This window comes from Pseudophryne corroboree, chromosome 7, assembly GCF_028390025.1.
Source record: "Pseudophryne corroboree isolate aPseCor3 chromosome 7, aPseCor3.hap2, whole genome shotgun sequence".
NCBI lineage: Eukaryota > Metazoa > Chordata > Amphibia > Anura > Myobatrachidae > Pseudophryne > Pseudophryne corroboree.
Window position 1 is genome coordinate 67,528,424 of NC_086450.1, and position 25,811 is coordinate 67,554,234.

Here is a 25,811-nt window from a genome sequence, read left to right on the forward strand (position 1 = left end):
CTATCATTATACTTCCAGACTGTATGAGGAAACCAGAGAACCCAAAGGAACCCATGTAAACACAAAGAGTAAATACAAACTCCGCACAGATGGCACTGAAATTAAGAATCAAAAAGTAACATATGTACCTTGTTCACATGCCAGTCAGTCAGACTACCACACCCACCTCCACATGCCACTCAGCCCACCCTATCTGCCTTGCCTTCACATGCCACGCTAACGTCGCTAACCGCCCTATATGTTTGCAAATACCACAACACGTGCAACTATGACCACCCTACATGTGTGCAAGTAACACAACACGAAATACATATGTTTTACTGGCGGCATGGATCCCGGCTGTCATGATCCAGACAGCGGGATTCTGGCCAGCAGCGGTGCAAGTGCCAGAGAGCCCCATGCAGGCTTGACACACTGCATGCTTGGTAGCTCACTGCACTCGCCACAGGTTATATTCTTTTACTATGGGACACCCGCCGTGGACACCCACAGAGGGAGATAAGCCTGTGGCGCAGGTATTCCGGCGGCATTTCACCGCCTGTCGGGATTCCAGCGTCGGCATTGTGAGTGCTGGGATCCTGACAAGCGTTCTCATGATTGCCTCCCCAAAACACATGCCACTCTGATCGATCCCTACATATTTACAAATAATACAACACACGCCACACGGACCGCCTTGCATGTGTGCAAATACAACACATGCCACTGACCACCCTTCATGTGTGCAAATACCACAACACGTGCCACACTAACCACCCTACTTGTGTGCAACTACAACACATGCCACACTGACCACCCTACTTGTGTGCAACTACAACACATGCCACACTGACCACCCTACTTGTGTGCAACTACAACACATGCCACACTGACCACCCTACTTGTGTTCAAATACAACACATGCCACACTGACCACCCTACTTGTGTTCAAATATATCACATGCCACTCTGACAACCCTACATGTGTGCAAATACAACAAATGCCACGCTGACCACGCTACATGTGTGCAAATAATACAACACATGCCACACTAACCACCCATAATCACTCAAATCATGTATAGAAGGATGTTTTGTTTAAATGTTCACGAAGCAGGGAATTAGGGGCGTTGTGTGACCCACAAAACTGTGATTGACTGATGGAATCTGCCGCTCCGGATCAAAGCAACTGGTTGACCCTCTGAATTGTTTGGGAGGGACCAGCCTCCCCCATTGCACCAACACCGATGTCCCTCACCTTTCATGTCCGTCTTATGAGCCAATCTTTCCGGCCAGGAGTCACCACAAACCTCTGCTAGCCATCCATGCTTGTGCTGTGTGTGTTTCACAGTACACTGGAGCTAATGGCCCTCATTCCGAGTTGTTCGCTCGGTAGCTGCTTTTAGCAGCATTGCAAACACTAGGCCGCCACCCTCTGGGAGTGTATCTTCGCTTAGCAGAACTGCTACTAAATAATTCCCTGCAGTTTCTAAGTAGCTCCAGACCTACTCCTAGATTGCGATCATCTCAGTCCGTTTAGTTCCTGGTTTGACGTCACAAACACGCCCTGCGTTCGGCCATCCATTTCTCCAGCCACTCCTGCGCTTTTACCTGGCACGTCTGCGTTTTTTTGCACACTCACTGAAAACGGCCAGTTTCCGCCCAGAAACACACACTTCCTGTCAATCACACTACGATCACTCCAGCGATGAAAAAACGTCGCTCGAGCTTGTGTAAATCTACAAAGTTTTGTGTGAAAGTACTTAGCGCATGCGCGCTGCGTACCATGCACATTTTTGCCGTTTTTTCAGTTGATCGCTGCACTGCGAAAATCGGCAGCGAGCGATCAACTCGGAATGACCACCAATATCAGAAACATGGGATGTCGGCTGTATATAATGTTGCGTTTGTTGGAACTCATTTTTCTCCATGCCCCTTAATGTGGCAATGCCTAGCGTTGTGATGGCATCACCACCATGCCCTGTTCACAGCCAGCTAGCTATGGTTATGATACCAGGAACATCCCCTCCTCCAGCTGCTGCTATTATACAAGTAAGCTATGGCAAAGTGGGGGTAGGGGGTAAACATGGCAGACCCTCAAACAGGATGTGGTTAATTTACCGGCTGTTCGGATCACAGCGGTCAGAAGCCTGGTATTCCCATTCGGGTGGTGGTCCACTTAACTGTGCATATCACTCTGCACTCCTCACCTCTTCACTGTTATACCACCACTGAAAGAGCACAATACATAATTGAAGGGGAATGTTAATATACAGCAAGGTAGTTTTCATGTACCAAACCCTTGCCAAAAAAAGTAACAACAAAACAGAAGAGTCTACATATATAAAGTTTTAATTGTGAAGAAGCTGAAAAAAAACAGTAATTTATAAATTATTAAAACAAATACATAACCACGATCTTGCTTTGTGTAGTTCTACACAAAATACAAGTTATATGTAGAATTATACCCTAAATGGCCACTTTATCAGATGGATCTGCTTGTAAATGCAAATATCTAATAAGCCAATCATGTGGCAGCAACTTGATGCAGCTAAGCATGCAGACATGTTCAAGCGGTTCAGTTGTTGTTCAGACCAAACACCTGATTGGAGAAGAAATCTGATCTATGGGAATTTGACCGTGTAATGGTTGTTGGCGCCAAAGGGATGGTTTGATGATCTCCAGGGATATTCACACACAACAGTCCAGAGAATGGAACACAAAATAACTTTCAGTGAGTGGCAGTTCTGTGGGTAAAAATGTCTAGTTAATGAGAAAGGTCAGAGGAGAATGGCCAGAGCGGCAGAAGCTAATAGAATAGTTACAGTAACGTAATCAAACATTAAGACTCTGGTATACCAGAAGAGAGGTCTGGTATGATATGGTATAGTTGGGCAAGTGTTGGCAGTTGGATGATATGGAAGATGATGGGGTCTATGGGGATAAACCAGAGTTGATCACAGCAGCAAATTTGTTAGCAGTTGGGCAAAACCATGTGCACTGCAGGTGTGGCAGATATAACATTTGCAGAGAGAGTTAGATTTGGGTGGGTTATTTTGTTTCTGTGCAGGGTAAATACTGTCTGCTTTATTTTTACACTGCAATTTAGATTTCAGTTTGAACACACCACGCCCACATCTAACTCTCTCTGCACATGTTATATCTGCACCCCCAGCAGTGCACATTGGGCCTAATTCAGAGTTGATCGCAGCAGCAAATTTGTTAGCAGTTGGGCAAAACCATGTGCACTGCAGGGGGGGCAGATATAATAGGATTTTGATAACCTACCGGTAAATCCTTTTCTCCTAGTCCGTAGAGGATGCTGGGGATGACATCAAGACCATGGGGTATAGACGGGATCCGCAGGAGACATGGGCACTCTAAAGACTTTTCATTGGGTGTGAACTGGCTCCTCCCTCTATGCCCCTCCTCCAGACCTCAGTTGTAGGAACTGTGCCCAGGGAGACTGACATTTCGAGGAAAGGAATTACTTAACTAGTGGTGAGATATCTACCATCTCACACCCTCAACCATGCCGCACACATGGCATTCAACATAACACACGCCAACAGGCATGAACTAATTGCAGCAACATGCTGAAACCAAGATAACACAACTTGTGTAACTGTAATAATTAAACTGCAGGTAAAGTACGCACTGGGACGGGCGCCCAGCATCCTCTACGGACTAGGAGAAAAGGATTTACCGGTAGGTTATCAAAATCCTATTTTCTCATACGTCCTAGAGGATGCTGGGACGACATCAAGACCATGGGGTCTATACCAAAGCTCCAGTACGGGCGGGAGAGTGCGGATGACCCTGCAGCACCGATTGACCAAACTTTAGGTCGTCATTGGCCAAGGTGTCAAACTTGTAGAATTTTGCAAATGTGTTTGACCCTGACCAAGTAGCTGCTCGGCAAAGTTGTAATGCCGAGACCCCCCGGGCAGCCACCCAGGAGAAGCCCACCTTCCTAGTAGAATGGGCCCTCACCGACATCGGTAACGGCAATCCAGCCGTAGAATGAGCTTGCTGAATCGTACCTCTGATCCAGCGCGCAATAGTCTGCTTGGAAGCAGGACACCCAATCTTGTAGGGAGCATACAGGACAAACAAAACCTCTGTTTTCCGTATTCGAGCTGTTCTAGCGACATAAATCTTCAAAGCTCTAACCACATCTAGAGACTTTGACTCAGCGAACGTGTCAGTAGCAACTGGCACCACAATAGGTTGGTTTATGTGGAAAGAGGAAACCACCTTTGGAAGAAAATGTTGATGAGTTCTCAACTCTGCCCTATCTTCATGGAAGATCAGGTAAGGGCTCTTGTGGGACAAGGCCCCCAATTCAGACACCCGCTTTGCGGATGCCAACGGCAAAAGCATCACCACTTTCCAAGTGAGAAACTTCAACTCTATTTCTTGTAGAGGCTCAAACCAACCCGATTGAAGGAACTGCAACACCACATTAAGGTCCCATGGTGCCACTGGAGGTACAAATGGAGGCTGGATGTGCAGAACCCCTTTCACGAACGCCTGAACTTCTGGAAAGGTTGCCAATTGTTTTTGAAAGAAAACTTATAAGGCCGATATCTGGACCTTGACTGACCCCAATCTAAGGCCCGCATCCACACCAGCCTGCAGAAAATGGAGAAAACATCCCAACTCAAACTCTTCCGTAGGAGCCTTCTTGGATTCACACCAAGACACATATTTTCTCCAAACACGGTGGTAATGTTTAGACTTTACTCCTTTCCTGGCCTGAATAAGAGTGGGGATGACTTCCTTGGGAATACCCTTTCGGGCTAGGATCCGACGCTCAACAGCCATGCCGTCAAACGTAGCAGCGGTAAGTCTTGATATACACACAGCCCCTGCTGTAGTAGGTCCTCTCGAGGAGGAAGAGGCCAAGGATCTTCTATGAGCAACTCCTGAAGATCTGGATACCAAGCCCTCCTTGGCCAGTCTGGGGCAATGAAGATTGCTTAAACTCTTGTTCTTATTATTATTTTGAGAACTTTTGGAATCAGTGGAAGTGGAGGGAAAACATATACCGACCGAAACACCCACTGGGTCACCAGTGTATCCACTGCCATTGCTTGAGGGTCTCTCGACCTGGAACAATATCTCTGAAGCTTCTTGTTTAGACGAGATGCCATCATGTCTACTTGAGGAACTCCCCAAAGACTCATCACCTCTGCGAAGACTTCTTGGTGGAGGCCCCACTCTCCTGGATGGAGATCGTGTCTGCTGAGGAAGTCTTCTTCCCAGTTGTCCACTCCTGGAATGAAAATTGCTGACAGAGCTCTAACATGTCTTTCTGCCCAGAGGAGAATCCTTGTCACCTCTGCCATTACCGCTCTGCTTTTCGTTCCGCCTTGCCTGTTTATGTACGCGACTGCTGTTACATTGTCCGACTGGATCTGCACGGGATCTTGAAGAAGATGTACCGCTTGTAGAAGGCCGTTGTAAATGGCTCTCAATTCCAGAACGTTTATGTGAAGGCAGGCTTCCTGACTTGATCATTTTCCTTGGAAGCTTTCCCCCTGTGTGACAGCTCTCCAGCCTCGGAGACTTGCATCCGTGGTTATTAGGACCCAATCGTGAATCCCAAACCTGCGTCGCTCTAGTAGGTGAGAACCGTGCAGCCACCACAGGAGCGAAATCCTGGCTTTGGGGGACAGGATTATTTTCCGGTGTATGTGTAGGAGGCATCCAGACCACTTGTCCAACAGGTCCCACTGGAATACTCTGGCATGAAATCGGCCAAACTGTATGGCCTCGTAGGCCGCTACCATTTTCCCCAACAACCGAATGCATTGATAGATCAACACGCTTGTTGGTTTCAATATTTGTTTGACCATTTTCTGGATTTCCAGAGCCTTTTCCACTGGAAGAAATACTCTCCGTACTTCTGTGTCCAGAATCATCCCTAAAAAGGACAATCTTGTCGTCGGTTCCAACTGCGACTTTGGAAAATTCATGATCCAACCGTGTTGTTGGGAGTATTGACAGGGGTAGTGCGATGTTCTGCACCAACTGTTCCCTGGATCTCGCTTTTATCAGGAGATCGTCCAGATAAGGAATTTATATTGACTCCTTTTTAATGAAGGAGAACCATCATCTCCGCCATCACCTTGGTGAATACCCTCGGTGTCGTGGAGAGTCTTCCAGACTGGAAATCACTACCCTCAGGGATTCCATCTTGAACTTGAACCTTTTCAGGTAGAGATTCAGATTTTCAGGTTTAAAATCGGTCTGACCGAGCTGTCTGGCTTCGGAACTACGAAGAGGCTTGAATAAAAAAACCTTCTCCTTACTGTGCCAAGGGTACCAGGACAATGACCTGATCCTGACAATTTTTGAATTACCGTTGTTACTGCCTCTCTTCCTGGAAGAGAAGCTGGCAAGGTCGATTTGAAAAATCGGCATGGGGCTCGTCTTGAAACTCTAGTTTGTGCCCATGGGACACTATTTGTAAGACCCATTGGTCCAGGCCAGATTGAATCCAGATTTGGCTGAAAAATTTCAAACGTGCTCCCACCCGAGCGGACTCCCGCAAGGGAGCCCCAGCGTTATGCTGCAGATTTGGCAGAAGCAGGGGTGAACTTCTGCTCCTGCGATCCGGAAAACGCTGCAGATTTAATTCTTTTTCCCCTTCCTGCAAAAAAAAAGTCGAAAGGACTGTATGCGAGAGTGATGTGTCTTTTTCGCTGGTGTAGGAGAATAAGGCAAGAATGTCGACTTACCAGCGGTAGCCGCCGGGACTAACACATCCAGCCCATCCCCAAACAAGGCCTCACCTTTATACGGTAGAGCCTCCATAATTTATTTTGGAATCTACATCAGCATTCCACTGGCGAATCCACAACGCCCTCCGAGCCGATACTGCCATGGTAGCGGTTCTTGATCCCAAGAAACCAGTATATTTCATGGATTCTAGTACGTACGCAGCAGCGTCTTTGATATGACCTAATTTTAGGAGTATCTCGTCTCCATCTATTGTGTCAATGTCTAATGACAAGTTTTCTGACCACTTTTCAATAGCACTACTCACCCACTCACAGACAATGGTAGGCCTGAGTAGTGTCCCATTGACCACATCAATAAATCACCTCACTCACTTGCGGTCTGTCGGCTCCTTAAGTGAAGCCATTCCAGGCGCAGGGAGAAACACCTTTTCTCTTTTATGACAGGGCCCTGTCTAAAATGCGGGGTGACTACCACCTTTTTTGGAAAAAGGTAAGCTGCCTGAATTCCTTTTGAGAATCTGAAATTTCTTTTCAGGTTAAATCAGACCTGAGGTGGAGGGAAAATTACATTACTTTTTTACTAAAGTAAACCCTCTCCTTGTTGTTAAAGAAGGGGCTTCGTACCTTCTAACACCTCCTTTATAGCTAAAACATGTTTTGAATGCTTTTTGCTAACTTAGGACCTATTCCCCTGGAATCACTAGTGTCGACACACAAATCAGAGTCCGTGTCGGTATCCGTTTGTACTACTTGTGCAAATTTGTATGTGACCCAGAAAGGTCCCTGTGGATGAAAGGCAGAACTATTAAAAATCACATCTTCAACAGATTATTTTCATTTTCTGTATGAGATTCAGGCCAACATGTAACCTTTCACCCAGTCAGGCTCTTGGTGTCATATTACATCTCTGTGTCCCTAACATGTCTTCACTTTCTTGATTGAAGATCTGTCTTCTATGTCTTCTGACTTCTGGCTCTGTGAGGGGGGTGACGGCGTGCTGTGGGAGTAAGTAACTAGGCACGGCTAGCGTTCAGTTCCCTTCAGGAGCTAATGGTGTCCTGTCAGCCAGAAGCAGAGCCATGAAACTCTTTAGGAAGTTGGTTCCTACTTCTGCCCCCTCAGTCCCACGAAGCAGGGAGTCTGATGCCAGCAGATCTCCCTGAAAATAAAAAACCTAACATAAGTCTTTTCAGAGAAACTCAGTAGAGCTCCTCAGAGTGCATCCAGTTGACCTGGGCACATTTCTAAAACTGAGGTCTGGAGGAGGGGCATAGAGGGAGGAGCCAGTTCACACCCAATGAAAAGTCTTTAGAGTGCCCATGTCTCCTGCGGATCCCGTCTATACCCCATAGTCTTAATGTTGTCCCCAGCATCCTCTAGGACATATAAGAAAACATGTGCAGAGAGATTTAGATTTGGGTGGGGTGTGTTCAAACTGAAATCTAAATTGCAGTGTAAAATAAAGCAGCCAGTATTTACCCTGCACAGAAACAATATAACCCACCCAAATCTAACTCTCTCTGCACATGTTATATCTGCCACACCTGCAGTGCACATGGTTTTGCCCAACAGCTAACAAATTTGCTGCTGCGATCAACTCTGAATTAGGCCCTATGGGGGTCATTCCGGTTGATCGCTAAATAAAAAAGTGAAAAAGCGGCACTTCTGCGCATCCGTATGCGGCGCAATGCGCACGTGCGACGTACTTTCACAACAGCTGATGTAGTTGTACACAAGATCTAGCGAGGATTTTCATTCGCAATGAATGTTCGCCGCAGAGTGATTGACAGGAAGTGGGCGTTTCTGGGTGTCAACTGACCGTTTTCAGGGAGTGTCCGGAAAAACGCAGGCGTGGCTGGGAGAACGCAGGGCGTGTTTGTGACGTCAAATCCGGAACTGAACAGTCTGAAGTGATTGCAAGCGCTGAGTAGGTCTGGAGCTACTCTGAAACTGCACAATTTTTTTTTGTAGCCGCTGTGCGATCCTTTCGTTCGCACTTCTGCTAAGCTAAAATACACTCCCAGAGGGTGGCGGCATAGCGTTTGCACGGCTGCTAAAAACTGCTAGCGAGCGATCAACTCGGAATGACCCCCTGTGTACTAAGCCGTGGAGAGAAAGAAAGTGGACGGAGATAATGGTCCTCATTCTGAGTTGATCGCACGCTGAAGATTTTCGCAGCGCAGCGATCAGGTTGTGCAATGCTTCTAGCGACGATTCCATTCGCACAGCCGTTCGCAAGGAGATTGACAGGAAGAGGGCGTTTATGGGTGTCAACTGACCGTTTTCAGGGAGTGGTAGGGAAAACGCAGGCGTGTCCAGGCGTTTGCAGGGCGGGTTTCTGACGTCCGTTCCGGGACCGGACAGGCTGAAGTGATCGCAAGGGCTGAGTAAGTTCAGACCTACTCAGAAACTGCAAAAAACGTTTTCGTCCCGCTCGGCTGCACATGCGATCGCACACTTGCAAAACGAAAATACACTCCCCCGTGGGCGGCGACTATATGTTTGCACGGCTGCAAAAAGTAGCTAGCGCACGATCAACTCGGAATGAGGGCCAATGTACCAGCTAACCAGCTCCTGACTGCCATTTTTCAAACACAGTCTGTGACAGGGCAGTTAGGAGCTGATTGGCTGGTACTTTATCTCTGTCCATTTTATCTTTCTCCAATGCTTAATACATAAACCCAAATATCATGTAAAGTGTCAGTTGGCCTCAATGTAAATGTATATTGCCAGCTGCGCTTTCAGTTAGCACACTGACTCACAGGACCATGTGATGTATAGTAGTCATTCTACTTGACTTTTGCAGTAAGGCACTTACACTAGGACAACAACCTGCAGCAAAGGCCTCGTGCAATTCCTGTGGCTTGCCAGCAAGAGATTTCCATGTCGGGTAGCTTTAGAGCAGCAGGTCCTGTGTGGTGGAGCCCATTACTCCTCATAGAGCAGAAAGCGTATGACACGCTGAGGGACGGGGAGGCTTCCAATCGATAACAGTCTGTGTTTTCCAACCACCCTCCTCACAGCAATACGGCACAGGCTGGACAGGATCCGGGGACAGCCTGTAAGTGGAGAGGACACAAACTTAGACTGATAGATTTTAGCCGTCTGCATTGCGAGCTCCAAAATAAATGGAGATCCCCACCTGTATTCACAGTCTGCCACGCTGCCCCTATTTCTCCACTATCATCACAATATACAAGAGATGCCTCTGAATGGAGATACTTACCACTCTCCCCACATATGCTGGTCTACAGCGCACGCGAGTGTGAATATCCGCCGGTACAGCAGACCTGACTGCCACGCTGAACCAGCCCCTTCATCCTCAATCCACTAATTCGCTGCAGTTTTGTTCACTTTTATGAAAATCTTAAGAATTCTTCTCAGTAATAAACACATGCACGATGAAGGAAGTCTGAGAATAAATAATACTCCTGCATCTAAGTTTATCTTTGGGACAGTGTATTAATAAAGGATTATCTTTTTTCCTCTGGGATTTATTTATTGAACTGTAATTCCATCTTTACCCCATCTACACAACAACCGCTTACAGATGATCTGCTGTCATCAGTTGTATCTGGTAGATGTACAAAGCATAATTCCCTCTCCTCATTGGTTGCTTTTTCTCTGCCCCGTCCTTCTCTCCATGTCTTTGCCAAATACAAAGCTCTACTTTTCTATCTATGTCTAACGTGGGCTAAGATTACATTTGTGTGTACGGTTTACAGTTGCCCTAATATCAGAATATTAATAAGCCCCCCTATCCAGAGAGGATTAATACTCAATTGCAGCTCAATAAAACACAATAAAATTCTAAAGCAATGCTCTCTAAGGGTGGTCTTCAGTATGCCGACTGACGGGATCCCGGCGCACAGTATACCGGCGGCGGGATCCTGACAGCCGGCATACCGACAGTTATTCTCCCTCGTGGGGGTCCACAACCCCCCTGGAGGGAGAATAAAATAGCCGCACCACTGTGCCCGTAGCGTGGCGAACGCAGCAAGCCCGCAAGGGGCTCATTTGCGCTCGCCACACTGTCGGTAAGCCGGCGGTCGGGCTCCCGGCGCCGGTATGCTGGTCGCCGGGAGCCCGACCGCCGGCATATCGTAGTGAACCCCTCTCTAAAGTAATTGTATTTAACACTTGAGGTTTGTGTGTTTAGTGTAACCTTTGACTGTCCTGGCTATAATTGCTGGAGAGGGGGGGTGGAGCAAGACAGAGCAGCAGACAGAGGGGGCGGGACAAGACAGAGCAGCAGACAGAGGGGGCGGGACAAGAGAGTGACAGACAAGACAAAGTAGCAGGCACAGGGGAGTGGGACAGGACAGAGGAGCAGGAACAGAGGGGATGGGACAGGATAAGAGTAGGAGGTGGACAAGACAGAGGAGTAGGCACAGAGGGTGGGACAGGAGAGAGGAACAGAGGGGATGGGACAGGATAAGAGTAGGAGGCGGACAAGACAGAGGAGCGGGCAGAGTGGGGGAGGGGGAGCAGACTAGTACATAATAAGATTTTACTTACCGATAAATCTATTTCTCGTAGTCCGTAGTGGATGCTGGGGACTCCGTCAGGACCATGGGGATTAGCGGCTCCGCAGGAGACAGGGCACAAAACTAAAGCTTTAGGATCAGGTGGTGTGTACTGGCTCCTCCCCCTATGACCCTCCTCCAAGCCTCAGTTAGGATACTGTGCCCGGACGAGCGTACACAATAAGGAAGGATATTGAATCCCGGGTAAGACTCATACCAGCCACACCAATCACACCGTATAACTTGTGATCTGAACCCAGTTAACAGTATGACAACCGTAGGAGCCTCTGAACAGACGGCTCACAACAATAACAACCCGATTTTTTTGTAACAACAACTATGTACAAGTATTGCAGACAATCCGCACTTGGGATGGGCGCCCAGCATCCACTACGGACTACGAGAAATAGATTTATCGGTAAGTAAAATCTTATTTTCTCTGACGTCCTAAGTGGATGCTGGGGACTCCGTCAGGACCATGGGGATTATACCAAAGCTCCCAAACGGGCGGGAAAGTGCGGATGACTCTGCAGCACCGAGTGAGAGAACTCCAGGTCCTCCTCAGCCAGGGTGTGCCCCTGACCAAGTAGCAGCTCGGCAAAGTTGTAAAGCCGAGACCCCTCGGGCAGTCGCCCAAGATGAGCCCACCTTCCTTGTGGAATGGGCATTTATATATTTTGGCTGTGGCAGTCCTGCCACAGAATGTGCAAGCTGAATTGTACTACACATTCAACTAGCAATCGTCTGCTTAGAAGCAAGAGCACCCAGTTTTTTGGGTGCATACAGGATAACAGCAAATCAGTTTTCCTGACTCCAGCCGTCCTGGAAATCTATATTTTCAGGGCCCTGACAACATCTAGCAACTTGGAGTCCACCAAGTCTCTAGTAGCCGCAGGTACCACAATAAGCTGGTTCAGATGAAACGCTGACACCAACTTAGGGAGAAACTGGGGACGAGTCCGCAGCTCTGCCCTGTCCGAATGGACAATCAGATATGGGCTTTTGTGAGACAAAGCCGCCAATTCTGACACTCGCCTGGCCGAGGCCAGGGCCAACATCATGGTCACTTTCCATGTGAGATATTTCAAATCCACAGATTTGAGCGGTTTAAACCAACGTGATTTCAGGAATCCCAGGACTACGTTGAGATCCCACAGTGCCACTGGAGGCACAAAAGGGGGTTGTATATGCAGTACTCCCTTGTCAAATTTCTGGACTCCAGGAACTGAAGCCAATTCTTTCTGGAAGAAAATCGACAGGGCCGAAATTTGAACCTTAATGGACCCCAATTTGAGGCCCATAGACACTCCTGTTTGCAGGAAATGCAGGAATCGACCGAGTTGAAATTTCTTCGTGGGGCCTTCCTGGCCTCACACCACGCAACATATTTTCGCCACATGTGGTGATAATGTTGTGCGGTCACCTCCTTCCTGGCTTTGACCAGGGTAGGAATGACCTCTTCCGGAATGCCTTTTTCCCTTAGGATCCGGCGTTCAACCGCCATGCCGTCAAACGCAGCCGCGGTAAGTCTTGGAACAGACATGGTACTTGCTGAAACAAGTCCCTTCTTATCGGCAGAGGCCCTGAGTCCTCTGTGAGCATCTCTTGAAGTTCCGGGTACCAAGTCCTTCTTGGCCCATCCGGAGCCACGAGTATAGTTCTTACTCCTCTACGTCTTATAATTCTCAGTACCTTTGGTATGAGAAGCAGAGGAGGGAACACATACACCGACTGGTACACCCCTGGTGTTACCAGAACGTCCACAGCTATTGCCTGAGGGTCTCTTGACCTGGCGCATAAACCTGTCCAGTTTTTTGTTCAGGCGGGACGCCATCATGTCCACCTTTGGTCTTTCCCAACGGTGCACAATCATGTGGAAAAAACTTCTCGATGAAGTCCCCACTCTCCCGGGTGGAGGTCGTGCAGCGGAAGTCTGCTTCCCAGTTGTCCACTCCCGGAATGAAAACTGCTGACAGTGCTATCACATGATTTTCCGCCCAGCGAAGAATCCTTGCAGTTTCTGCCATTGTCCTCCTGCTTCTTGTGCCGCCCTGTCTGTTTACGTGGGCGACTGCCGTGATGTTGTCCCACTGGATCAATACCGGCTGACCTTGAAGCAGAGGTCTTGCTAAGCTTAGAGCATTGTAAATTGCTCTTAGCTCCAGTATATTTATGCGGAGAGAAGTCCCCAGACTTGATCACACTCCCTGGAAATTTTTTTCCCTGTGTGACTGCTCCCCAGCCTTTCAAGCTGGAATCCGTGGTCACCAGGACCCAGTCCTGAATGCATAACTGTGGCCCTTTAGAAGATGAGCACTCTGCAGCCACCACAGAAGAGACACCCTTGTCCTTGGAGACAGGGTTATCCGCTGATGCATCTGAAGATGCGATCCGGACCATTTGTCCAGCAGATCCCACTGAAAAGTTCTTGCGTGAAATCTGCCGAATGGAATCGCTTCGTAAGAAGCCACCATTTTTCCCAGGACCCTTGTGCAATGATGCACTGACACTTTTCCTGGTTTTTGGAGGTTCCCGACTAGCTCGGATAACTCCCTGGCTTTCTCCTCCGGGAGAAACACCTTTTTCTGGACTGTGTCCAGAATCATCCCTAGGGACAGCAGACGTGTCGTCGGAGACAGCTGCGATTTTGGAATATTTAGAATCCACCCGTGCTGTCGTAGAACTACTTGAGATAGTGCTACTCAGACCTCCAACTGTTCTCTGGACCTTGCCCTTATCAGGAGATCGGCCAAGTAAGGGATAATTAAGACGCCTTTTCTTTGAAGAATCATCATCATTTCGGCCATTACCTTGGTAAAGACCCGGGGTGCCGTGGACAATCCAAACGGCAGCGTCTGAAACCGAGTGACAGTTTTGTACCACGAACCTGAGGTACCCTTTGTGAGAAGGGCAAATTTGGACATGGAGGTAAACATCCTTGATGTCCAGGGACACCATATAGTCCCCTTCTTCCTGGTTCGCTATCACTGCTCTGAGTGACTCCATTTAGAATAGGTCTCACCGAGCCGTCTGGCTTCAGTACCACAATAGAGTGTGGAATAATACCCCTTTACTTGTTGTAGGAGGGGTACTTTGATTATCACCTGCTGGGAATACAGCTTGTGAATTGTTTCCAATACTGCCTCCCTGTCGGAGGTAGACGTTGGTAAAGCAAACTTCAGGAACTTGCGAGGGGGAGACGTCTCGAATTTCCAATCTGTACCCCTGGGATACTACTTGTAGGATCCAGGGGTCCACTTGCGAGTGAGCCCACTGCGTGCTGAAACTCTTGAGACGACCCCCCACCGCACCTGTTTGTGCGGCCCCAGCGTCATGCTGAGGACTTGGCAGAAGCGGTGGAAGGCTTCTGTTCCTGGGAATGGGCTGCCTGCTGCAGTCTTCTTCCCTTACCTCTATCCCTGGGCAGATATTATGGGGACGAAAGGACTGAGGCTGAAAAGACTATGTCTTTTTCTGCTGAGATGTGACTTGGGGTAAAAAAGGTGGATTTTCTAGCTGTTGCCGTGGCCACCAGGTCCGATGGACCGACCCCAAATAACTCCTCCCCTTTATACGGCAATACTTCCATGTGCCGTTTGGAATCTGCATCACCTGACCACTGTCGTGTCCATAAACATCGTCTGGCAGATATGGACATCGCACTTACTCTTGATGCCAGAGTTTCGCATATATAGAAATGCATCTTTTAAATGCTCTATAGTCAATAAAATACTGTCCCTGTCAAGGGTATCAATATTTCCAGTCAGGGAATCCGACCAAGCCACCCCAGCGCTGCCCATCCAGGCTGAGGCGATCGCTGGTCGCAGTATAACACCAGTATGTGTGTATATACTTTTTAGGATATTTTCCAACCTCCTATCAGTTGGCTCCTTGAGGGCGTCCGTATCTGGAGACGGTAACGCCACTTGTTTTTATAAGCGTGTGAGCGCCTTATCCACCCTAAGGTGTGTTTCCCAACGCGCCATAACTTCTGGCGGGAAAGGGTATACCGCCAATAATTTTCTATCGGGGGAAACCCACGCATCATCACACACTTCATTTAATTTATCTGATTCAGGAAAAACCACATGTAGTTTTTTCACACTCCACATAATACCCTTTTTTTGTGGTACTTGTAGTATCAGAAATATGTAACATCTCCTTCATTGCCCTTAACAAGTAACGTGTGGCCCTAAAGGAAAATACGTTTGTTTCTTCACCGTCGACACTGGAGTCAGTGTCCGTGTCTGTGTCGACCGACTGAGGTAAAAGGACGTTTTAACGCCCCTGACGGTGTTTTAGACGCCTGGACAGGTACTAATTGGTTTTCCGGCCGTCTCATGTCGTCAACCGACCTTGCAGCGTGTTGACATTATCACGTAATTCCTTAAATAAGCCATCCATTCCGGTGTCGACTCCCTAGAGAGTGACATCACCATTACCGGCAATTGCTCCGCCTCCTCACCAACATCGTCCTCATACATGTCGACACACAAGTACCGACACACAGCACACACACAGGGAATGCTCTGATAGAGGACAGGACCCCACTAGCCCTTTGGGGAGACAGAGGGAGAGTTTGCCAGCACACACCAAAAACGCTATATTATACAGGGACAACCTTTATATAAGTGTTTTTCCCTTATAGCATTTTAATACAGGTTGAGTATCCCATATCCAAATATTCCGAAATACGGAATATTCCGAAATACGGACTTTTTTGAGTGAGAGTGAGATAGTGAAACCTTTGTTTTTTGATGGCTCAATGTACACAAACTTTGTTTAATACACAAAGTTATTAAAAATATTGTATTAAATGACCTTCAGGCTGTGTGTATAAGGTGTATATGAAACATGAATGAATTGTGTCAATGTAGACACACTTTGTTCAATGCACAAAGTTACAAAACATATTGGCTAAAATTACCTTCCGGCTGTGTGTATAAGGTGTATATGTAACATAAATGCATTCTGTGCTTAGACTTGGGTCCCAACACCATGATATCTCATTATGGTATGCAATTATTCCAAAATACGGAAAAATCCGACATCCAAAATACCTCTGGTCCCAAGCATTTTGGATAAGGGATACTCAACCTGTATATATATATACATATCGCCAAATAAGTGCCCCCCCCCTCTCTGTTTTAACCCTGTTTCTGTAGTGCAGTGCAGGGGAGAGCCTGGGAGCCTTCCCACCAGCCTTTATGTGAGGGAAAATGGCGCTGTGTGCTGAGGAGAATAGGCCCCGCCCCCTTTTCGGTGGGCTTCTTCTCCCGTTTTTCTGAGACCTGGCAGGGGTTAAATACATCCATATAGCCTCCAGGGGCTATATGTGATGTATTTTTAGCCAGAATAAGGTATTATACATTGCTGCCCAGGGCGCCCCCAGCAACGCCCTGCACCCTCCGTGACCGTTGGTGTGAAGTGTGTGACAACAATGGCGCACAGCTGCAGTGCTGTGCGCTACCTTCATGAAGACTGAAAAGCCTTCTGCCGCCTGTTTCTGGACCTTCAATCTTCAGCATCTGCAAGGGGGGTCGGCGGCGCGGCTCCGGGACGAACCCCAGGGTGAGACCTGTGTTCCGACTCCCTCTGGAGCTAATGGTGTCCAGTAGCCTAAGAAGCCAATCCATCCTGCACGCAGGTGAGTTGAACTTCTCTCCCCTAAGTCCCTCGATGCAGTGAGCCTGTTGCCAGCAGGACTCACTGAAAATAAGAAACCTAAAAACTTTTTCTAAGCAGCTCCTTAAGAGAGCCACCTAGATTGCACCCTGCTCGGACGGGCACAAAAACCTAACTGAGGCTTGGAGGAGGGTCATAGGGGGAGGAGCCAGTACACACCACCTGATCCTAAAGCTTTAGTTTTGTGCCCTGTCTCCTGCGGAGCCGCTAATCCCCATGGTCCTGACGGAGTCCCCAGCATCCACTTAGGACGTCAGAGAAATATATTTTACAGATAACAAATAAAAAAAGAAAGAAAAAAAAGAAAGAAACATTCAGGTGACTTTTACTCCCAGAGTGCACCATGTTCCCCCTCCTACCCATAGCAGTCAGGACATACATTTTGCTTCTCTGAAGAGTTGCAGGGCTTCTGCATTCACTTTCTGTCTGGTGTGTCCTCCAGCACCCGATTCCCTGCACGCGAGATTCAGATCTGCCCCGAAGTCAATGAGTAGCCGAACAAACTGATAGTCACAGCCGTGGTGAAGAACAGCCTCAAGCAGGCAGGTTGGAGACGCCCGGGAAAGGTTTGCCTCAGAAACCAAGCCCCAGCTATTATAGTTGGGATTGGCACCGGCCTGGAGCAAGAGTCGGAAGCACGGTAGATTGTCGTAGGCTGCACTTATATACAGTGGTGTGCAAGACAAGGAGGTCAGACATCGCGGCTCAGAACCACATGACAGTTGGTGATCAACATCCACATCTGCACCGTATCTGGTGAGAAAATTATTATATAAAATATATATTCCCCACGAGGGCATAACACACACACACACACACACACACACACACACACACACACGTATATGTGTACCGAACATCAACAGTAAGACTCCTCTGTGACTCCCCACGCCCATTACTTACTAATTTACGATATATTATTTGCAATGACCTAGTGCAGAGTTTTCCAAACTCTGCCATTACAGTCCAGGTTTTTAATGATATCTATGCTTGAGCTCAGGTGACGTAATTATAGCCTTATTGTGATTTAACCATCTGGTCCAAGCATGGAGATCATTAAAACCTGGACTGTAATGGCATAGTTTGGGAAACTGCCCTAGCGCATCATCAAATCTTACATACAGCATACCTCCCAACATGACCCTCTCCAGGAGGGACACAATGCTCTGCTCCTGGACGTCCCTCTTAATTTAGGATCGCCATCACCTGTGCTGAAACACCTTTCTTATCCATTAACCTGTTCAACACAGGTGCCGGCAATCATAAATTAAGAGAAAAGTCCAGAAGCAGAGCATTGTGTCCCTCCTGGAGAGGGTCATGTTGGGAGGTATGCATACAGTGCCCCCTTTATAGAGCCCCAGACAAATAACAAGCAGTGGCGGTTCCAGAGGCAGGGCTGCAGCACAGTACAAAATGTAAAAAGGGGAGCCACACCAACTGCCAGTGAGTCCCGGCCAGTGATGTTTGGCAGGGTTTGTAGTGGCAGTTGGTGTGGCTCCGCTATTTGAATTTTGCACTGTGCTGCAGCCCCGCCTCTGGACCTGCCACTGATAACAAGCACCTTCATCAAAAGTCAACCATATACACGCAGCCCCTCTGTCAAATAGAACAGAGAATTCATCAGTCACTATATGAGTAAAATAAGATTTTACTCACCGGTAAATCTATTTCTCGTAGTCCGTAGTGGATGCTGGGACTCCGTAAGGACCATGGGGAATAGCGGCTCCACAGGAGACTGGGCACAACTAAAGAAAGCTTTAGGACTACCTGGTGTGCACTGGCTCCTCCCACTATGACCCTCCTCCAGACCTCAGTTAGGATACTGTGCCCGGAAGAGCTGACACAATAAGGAAGGATTTTGAATCCCGGGTAAGACTCATACCAGCCACACCAATCACACCGTATAACTCGTGATACTATACCCAGTTAACAGTATGAAATATAACTGAGCCTCTCAACAGATGGCTCAACAATAACCCTTTAGTTAAACAATAACTATATACAAGTATTGCAGACAATCCGCACTTGGGATGGACGCCCAGCATCCACTACGGACTACGAGAAATAGATTTACCGGTGAGTAAAATCTTATTTTCTCTGACGTCCTAAGTGGATGCTGGGACTCCGTAAGGACCATGGGGATTATACCAAAGCTCCCAAACGGGCGGGAGAGTGCGGATGACTCTGCAGCACCGAATGAGCAAACTCTAGGTCCTCCTCAGCCAGGGTATCAAACTTGTAGAATTTTGCAAATGTGTTTGACCCCGACGAAGTAGCTGCTCGGCAAAGTTGTAAAGCCGAGACCCCTCGGGCAGCCGCCCAAGAAGAGCCCACCTTCCTCGTGGAATGGGCTTTCACTGATCTAGGATGCGGCAGTCCAGCCGCAGAATGTGCAAGCTGAATCGTACTACAGATCCAGCGAGCAATAGTCTGCTTTGAAGCAGGAGCACCCAGCTTGTTGGGTGCATACAGGATAAATAGCGAGTCATTTTTCCTGACACTAGCTGTCCTGGAAACATAAATTTTCAGGGCCCTGACTACGTCCAACAACTTGGAATCCTCCAAGTCTTTAGTAGCCGCAGGCACTACAATAGGTTGGTTCAAATGAAAAGCTGATACCACCTTAGGGAGAAACTGGGGACGAGTCCTCAATTCTGCCCTATCCATATGGAAAATCAGATAAGGGCTTTTACATGACAAAGCCGCCAATTCTGACACACGCCTGGCCGAAGGCAAGGCCAACAGCATGACCACTTTCCACGTGAGATATTTCAAATCCACGGTTTTAAGTGGCTCAAACCAATGCGACTTTAGAAAATCCAACACCACGTTGAGATCCCAAGGTGCCACTGGAGGCACAAAAGGGGGCTAAATATGCAGCACTCCCTTAACAAATGTCTGAACTTCAGGCAGTGAAGCCAGTTCTTTCTGGAAGAAAATCGACAGAGCCGAAATCTGGACCTTAATGGAACCCAATTTTAGGCCCATAGTCACCCCTGACTGTAGGAAGTGCAGAAAACGGCCCAGCTGAAATTCCTCCATTGGGGCCTTCCTGGCCTCACACCACGCAACATATTTTTGCCATATGCGGTGATAATGGTTTGCGGTCACTTCTTTCCTAGCTTTAATCAGCGTAGGGATGACTTCCTCCGGAATGCCCTTTTCCTTCAGGATCCGGCGTTCAACCGCCATGCCGTCAAACGCAGCCGCGGTAAGTCTTGGAACAGACAGGGCCCCTGCTGCAGCAGGTCCTGTCTGAGCGGCAGAGGCCATGGGTCCTCTGAGATCAGTTCTTGAAGTTCCGGGTACCAAGCTCTTCTTGGCCAATCCGGAACAATGAGTATAGTTCTTAATCCTCTTTTTCTTATTATCCTCAGTACCTTGGGTATGAGAGGAAGAGGAGGGAACACATAAACTGACTGGTACACCCACGGTGTCACCAGAGCGTCCACAGCTATCGCCTGAGGGTCCCTTGACCTGGCGCAATATCTTTTTAGCTTTTTGTTGAGGCGGGACGCCATCATGTCCACCTGTGGCCTTTCCAAATGGTGTACAATCATTTGGAAGACTTCTGGATGAAATCCCCACTCTCCCGGGTGGAAGTCGTGCCAGCTGAGAAAGTCTGCTTCCCAGTTGTCCACTCCGGAAATGAACACTGCTGACAGTGCTAACACATGATTTTCCGCCCATCGGAAAATCCTTGTGGCTTCTGCCATCGCCATCCTGCTTCTTGTGCCGCCCTGTTGGTATACATGGGCGACCGCCGTGATGTTGTCTGACTGGATCAGCACCGGCTGGTGTTGAAGCAGGGGTCTAGCATAACTTAGGGCACTGTAAATGGCCCTTAGTTCCAGAATATTTATGTGTATGGAAGTCTCCTGACTCGACCATAGTCCTTGGAAGTTTCTTCCCTGTGTGACTGCCCCCCAGCCTCGAAGGCTGGCATCCGTGGTCACCAGGACCCAGTCCTGTATGCCGAATCTGCGGCCCTCTAGAAGATGAGTACTCTGCAGCCACCACAACAGCGACACCCTGGCCCTTGGAGACAGGGTTATCAGCCGATGCATCTGAAGATGCGACCCGGACCACTTGTCCAACAGATCCCACTGGAAGATCCTTGCATGGAACCTGCCGAATGGAATTTCTTCGTAAGAAGCTACCATCTTTCCCAGGACTCGCGTGCATTGATGCACCGACACCTGTATTTGTTTTAGGAGGTCTCTGACTAGAGATGACAACTCCTTGGCCTTTTCCTCCGGGAGAAACACTTTTTTCCTGTTCTGTGTCCAGAACCATACCCAGGAACAGTAGACGCGTCGTAGGAACCAGCTGCGACTTTGGAATATTCAGAATCCAGCCGTGCTGTTGTAGCACTTCCCGAGATAGTGCTACTCCGACCAACAACTGCTCCCTGGACCTCGCCTTTATAAGGAGATCGTCCAAGTAGGGATAATTATAACTCCCTTTTTTTTTTGAAGGAGTATCATCATTTCGGCCATTACCTTGGTAAATGCCCTCGGTGCCGGGGACAGACCAACGGCAACGTCTGGAATTGGTAATGACAGTCCTGTACCACAATTTTGAGGTACTCCTGGTGAGGAGGGTAAATGGGGATATGCAGGTAAGCATCTTTGATGTCCAGTGATACCATGTAATCCCCTTCGTCCAGGCTTGCAATAACCGCCCTGAGCGATTCCATTTTGAACTTGAACCTTCGTATATAAGTGTTCAAGGATTTCAATTTTAGAATGGGTCTCACCGAACCGTCTAGTTTCGGTACCACAAACATTGTGGAATAGTAACCCCGGCCTTGTTGAAGGAGGGGTACCTTGATTATCACCTGCTGGAAGTACAGCTTGTGAATTGCCGCCAGTACTACCTCCCCTTTCTCCGAGGGCAGCAGGCAAGGCTGATTTGAGGTAACGGCGAGGGGGAGTCGCCTCGAACTCCAGCTTGTATCCCTGTGATACTACTTGCAGAACCCAGGGATCCACCTGTGAACGAGCCCACTGGTCGCTGAAGTTCCCGAGACGCGCCCCCACAGCACCTGGCTCCACCTGTGGAGCCCCAGCGTCATGCGGTGGACTCAGAGGAAGCGGGGGAAGATTTTTGATCCTGGGAACTGGCTGTCTGGTGCAGCTTTTTCCCTCTTCCCTTGTCTCTGTGCAGAAAGGAAGCGCCTTTGACCCGCTTGCTTTTCTGAAGCCGAAAGGACTGTACCTGATAATACAGTGCTTTCTTAGGCTGTGAGGAAACCTGAGGTAAAAATTTTTCTTCCCAGCTGTTGCTGTGGATACGAGGTCCCAGAGACCATCCCCAACAATTCCTCACCCTTATAAGGCAGACGTGCCTTTTAACGTCAGCATCACCTGTCCACTGCCGGGTCCCTAATACCCTCCTGGCAGAATGGACATTGCATTAACTCTGGATGCCAGCCGGCAAATATCCCTCTGTGCATCCCTCATATATAAGACTACGTCTTTAATATGCTCTATGGTTAGCAAAATAGTATCCCTGTCCTGACAGGGTAACAGACCACGCTGCAGCAGCACTATCCATGCTGAGGCAATTGCAGGTCTCAGTATAGTACATAAGTGTGTATATACAGACTTCAGGATAGCCTCCTGCTTTATATCAGCAGGCTCCTTCAAAGTGGCCGTATCCTAAGACGGCAGTGCCACCTTTTTTGACAAACGGGTGAGCGCCTTATCCACCCTAGGGGATATCTCCCAACGTGACCTATCCTCTGGCGGGAAAGGGTACGCCATCAGTAACTTTTTAGAAATTACCAGTTTCTTATCGGGGGAACCCACGCTTCTTCACACACTTCATTCACTCATCTGATGGGGGAACAAAACACTGGCTGCTTTTTCTCCCCAAACATAAAACCCCTTTTTTGTGGTATTTGGGTTAATGTCAGAAATGTGTAACACATTTTTCATTGCCGAGATCATGCAACGGATGTTCCTAGTGGATTGTGTATATGTCTCAACCTCGTCGACACTGGAGTCAGCCTCCGTGTCGACATCTGTGTCTGCCATCTGAGGTAGCGGGCGTTTTTTGAGCCCCTGATGGCCTTTGAGACGCCTGGGCAGGCGCGGGCTGAGAAGCCGGCTGTCCCACAGCTGTTATGTCATCCAGCCTTTTATGTAAGGAGTTGACACTGTCGGTTAATACCTTCCACCTATCCATCCACTCTGGTGTCGGCCCCACAGGGGGCGACATCACATTTATCGGCATCTGCTCCGCATTCCACGTAACCTTCCTCATCAAACATGTCGACACAGCCGTACCGACACACCGCACACACACACAGGGAATGCTCTGACTGAGGACAGGACCCCACAAAGTCCTTTGGGGAGACAGAGAGTGAGTATGCCAGCACACACCAAAGCGCTATATAATACAGGGATTCACACTACCCACAGTGATTTTTCCCTTATAGCTGCTATAATACACAATTTTGCGCCTAAATTTAGTGCCCCCCCCTCCCTTTTTAACCCTTTGAGCCTGAAAACTATAGGGGAGAGCCTGGGGAGCTGTCTTCCAGCTGCACTGTGAAGAGAAAATGGCGCCAGTGTGCTGAGAGAGATAGCCCCGCCCCTTTTTCGGCAGACTTCTCCCGCTTTTTTCTAAGTATATCTGGCAGGGGTATTTTACACATATATAGTCTCTATGACTATATTATGTGTTATTTTGCCAGCCAAGGTCTTAATATTGCAGCCCAGGGCGCCCCCCCCCCCCAGTGCCCTGCACCCATTAGTGACCGGAGTGTGAGGTATGCATGGGAAGCAATGGCGCACAGCTGCAGTGCTGTGCGCTACCTTGGTGAAGACCGAAGTCTTCTGCAGCCGATTTCCAGCACCCTTCTTCTTGCTTCTGGCTCTGTAAGGGGGGCGGCGGCGCGGCTCCGGGACCGGACGATCAAGGTCGGGCCCTGTGTTCGATCCCTCTGGAGCTAATGGTGTCCAGTAGCCTAAGAAGCCCAAGCTAGCTGCAAGCAGGTAGGTTCGCTTCTTCTCCCCTTAGTCCCTCGTAGCAGTGAGTCTGTTGCCAGCAGATCTCACTGAAAATAAAAAACCTAAAAGTATACTTTCTTTTCTAGGAGCTCAGGAGAGCCCCTAGTGTGCATCCAGCTCAGCCGGGCACAAGATTCTAACAGAGGTCTGGAGGAGGGTCATAGTGGGAGGAGCCAGTGCACACCAGGTAGTCCTAAAGCTTTCTTTAGTTGTGCCCAGTCTCCTGCGGAGCCGCTATTCCCCATGGTCCTTACGGAGTCCCAGCATCCACTTAGGACGTCAGAGAAATTTCAAACACCCCCAATCTAACTTATCCTATTAACCTGTCTCAGTCACCTATTCATCCAGCAATGTCCTCAATCTTCCATCACAAACATAACATATGTTTGCAGTAACTTGCATACATGTGCCTCTGGGTTCTCACCGGATTAGCTCTTGTAGTATGTCGGCACGGCCCACTCGAGCCGCATGGTATACTGGGGAGCTCCTGTTATGTGGGCTGCCATTTGGATTTGCTCCAGCTTTCAGAAGAACTTGCACACATTCCAAGTGTCCATTCTCTGTAGCCACAAAGAGTGGGGTCTGACCTTTTACATCCACCAGTTCCAGGTCTGCCCCATGTTGGATAAGGAGAGACACACAGTCGGCGTGACCAGCGGTGGCCGCAACGCGAAGAGGTGAACAGGGAAGCCAACCACTGCACCACACAGACTTCTCGTTTATACGGCTGTTTACCAGAGGAAGGGGGAGATAATAATACATTTAAAAACATTTTTTTTAAAAAGGTATATGTTGGAGAATAAAGAGTGCAGACTCACAAAACAATTAAGGTAAGAAAATCAGAAAATTGGATTTTTATATTCCGTTATGTCTTTGGGGCACACTGGAAATACTGCGGTATAGAGTGCAGCTTGGGTACTTTCATATTAGCCTGCAGAAGCTCAAGATCCTCCTCTTGTACAGCCGGCCGGTAAGCTTAGTACTTTTCTAACGAAGCCCCGAGGACAGAATGTGAGTGAGACGGAAGAGCAAGTCCTCTAACAACACAAGGAATGAAAACCCTAACAAGGAGAACAGTAAAACAGTAAGGATGTGTCCTAAGAATGTAAGGAGACTCTTGTTGGGCTCTATATCCATTTGCTAACCGTAAGCCAGATAAAATATGGAGACTGCAGGGGCTTATATACTAGACCCAAAGAGTCCCACATCGATGGCAACATCCACCATATATTCGAAGACCTCATAAATATGCTTCACAACCAGAGGCGTAACTACAGAATGGCTAGACTGGCAAATGTCCAGGAGCCCACAAGGAGATGGGGATCCACCAAGCTGGCGTCTGGATAGGCCCAAAGCCACGGCCTGGATTTCCAGACTCCCGGATCACTGTCTGCTGCGACCACACCGATGCTGCTACCTTTGGGCCTGCCTGATCCCCATTTGGCTCCATTGAATAAAGGGTTTATAGAAATTAAATAGGAGGCTCAACTTGAGAGTTTGCCAGGGGCCCCAAAGCCTCTAGTTACGCCCCTGTTCACAAGCATATGTGCTCTGGGTCTGCCAAATTCAAATCTAGGATCCAAACCCTCCATCTTATTGACCCAAACTGCAGCTAGGGAGGCCAGTGATCCCATGTAAACTGACTTAAGGGTGGCCTCAATTTTCTTATAAGTGCTATCCCATAAGGGAGGAGCCATCGTACACATAAAAAAATAAGATTTTACTTACCGATAAATCTATTTCTCGTAGTCCGTAGTGGATGCTGGGACTCCGTAAGGACCATGGGGAATAGCGGCTCCGCAGGAGACAGGGCACAAAATAAAAGCTTAAGGATCAGGTGGTGTGCACTGGCT

General features: G+C 48.4%; 1 protein-coding gene across 2 annotated transcripts in view; it reads right to left on the bottom strand.

The window, feature by feature from the left end:
• Positions 1-2,315: 2,315 nt before the first annotated feature.
• Positions 2,316-25,811, bottom strand: part of ASB1 (ankyrin repeat and SOCS box containing 1) — a 62,233-nt gene continuing 38,737 nt past the window's right edge. The window contains exons 3-6 of one of the 2 annotated variants that reach the window (XM_063933269.1): positions 24,383-24,685; positions 17,319-17,692; positions 9,547-9,787; positions 2,316-2,726 (exon numbers count right to left, since the gene is read on the bottom strand). In XM_063933269.1, the coding sequence (XP_063789339.1) occupies positions 9,657-9,787; positions 17,319-17,692; positions 24,383-24,685 (808 nt within the window). In that variant the 3' untranslated portion in view covers positions 2,316-2,726; positions 9,547-9,656. The remainder of the gene's footprint in view (positions 2,727-9,546; positions 9,788-17,318; positions 17,693-24,382; positions 24,686-25,811) is intronic. The other variant, XM_063933270.1, reaches the window with a different exon arrangement.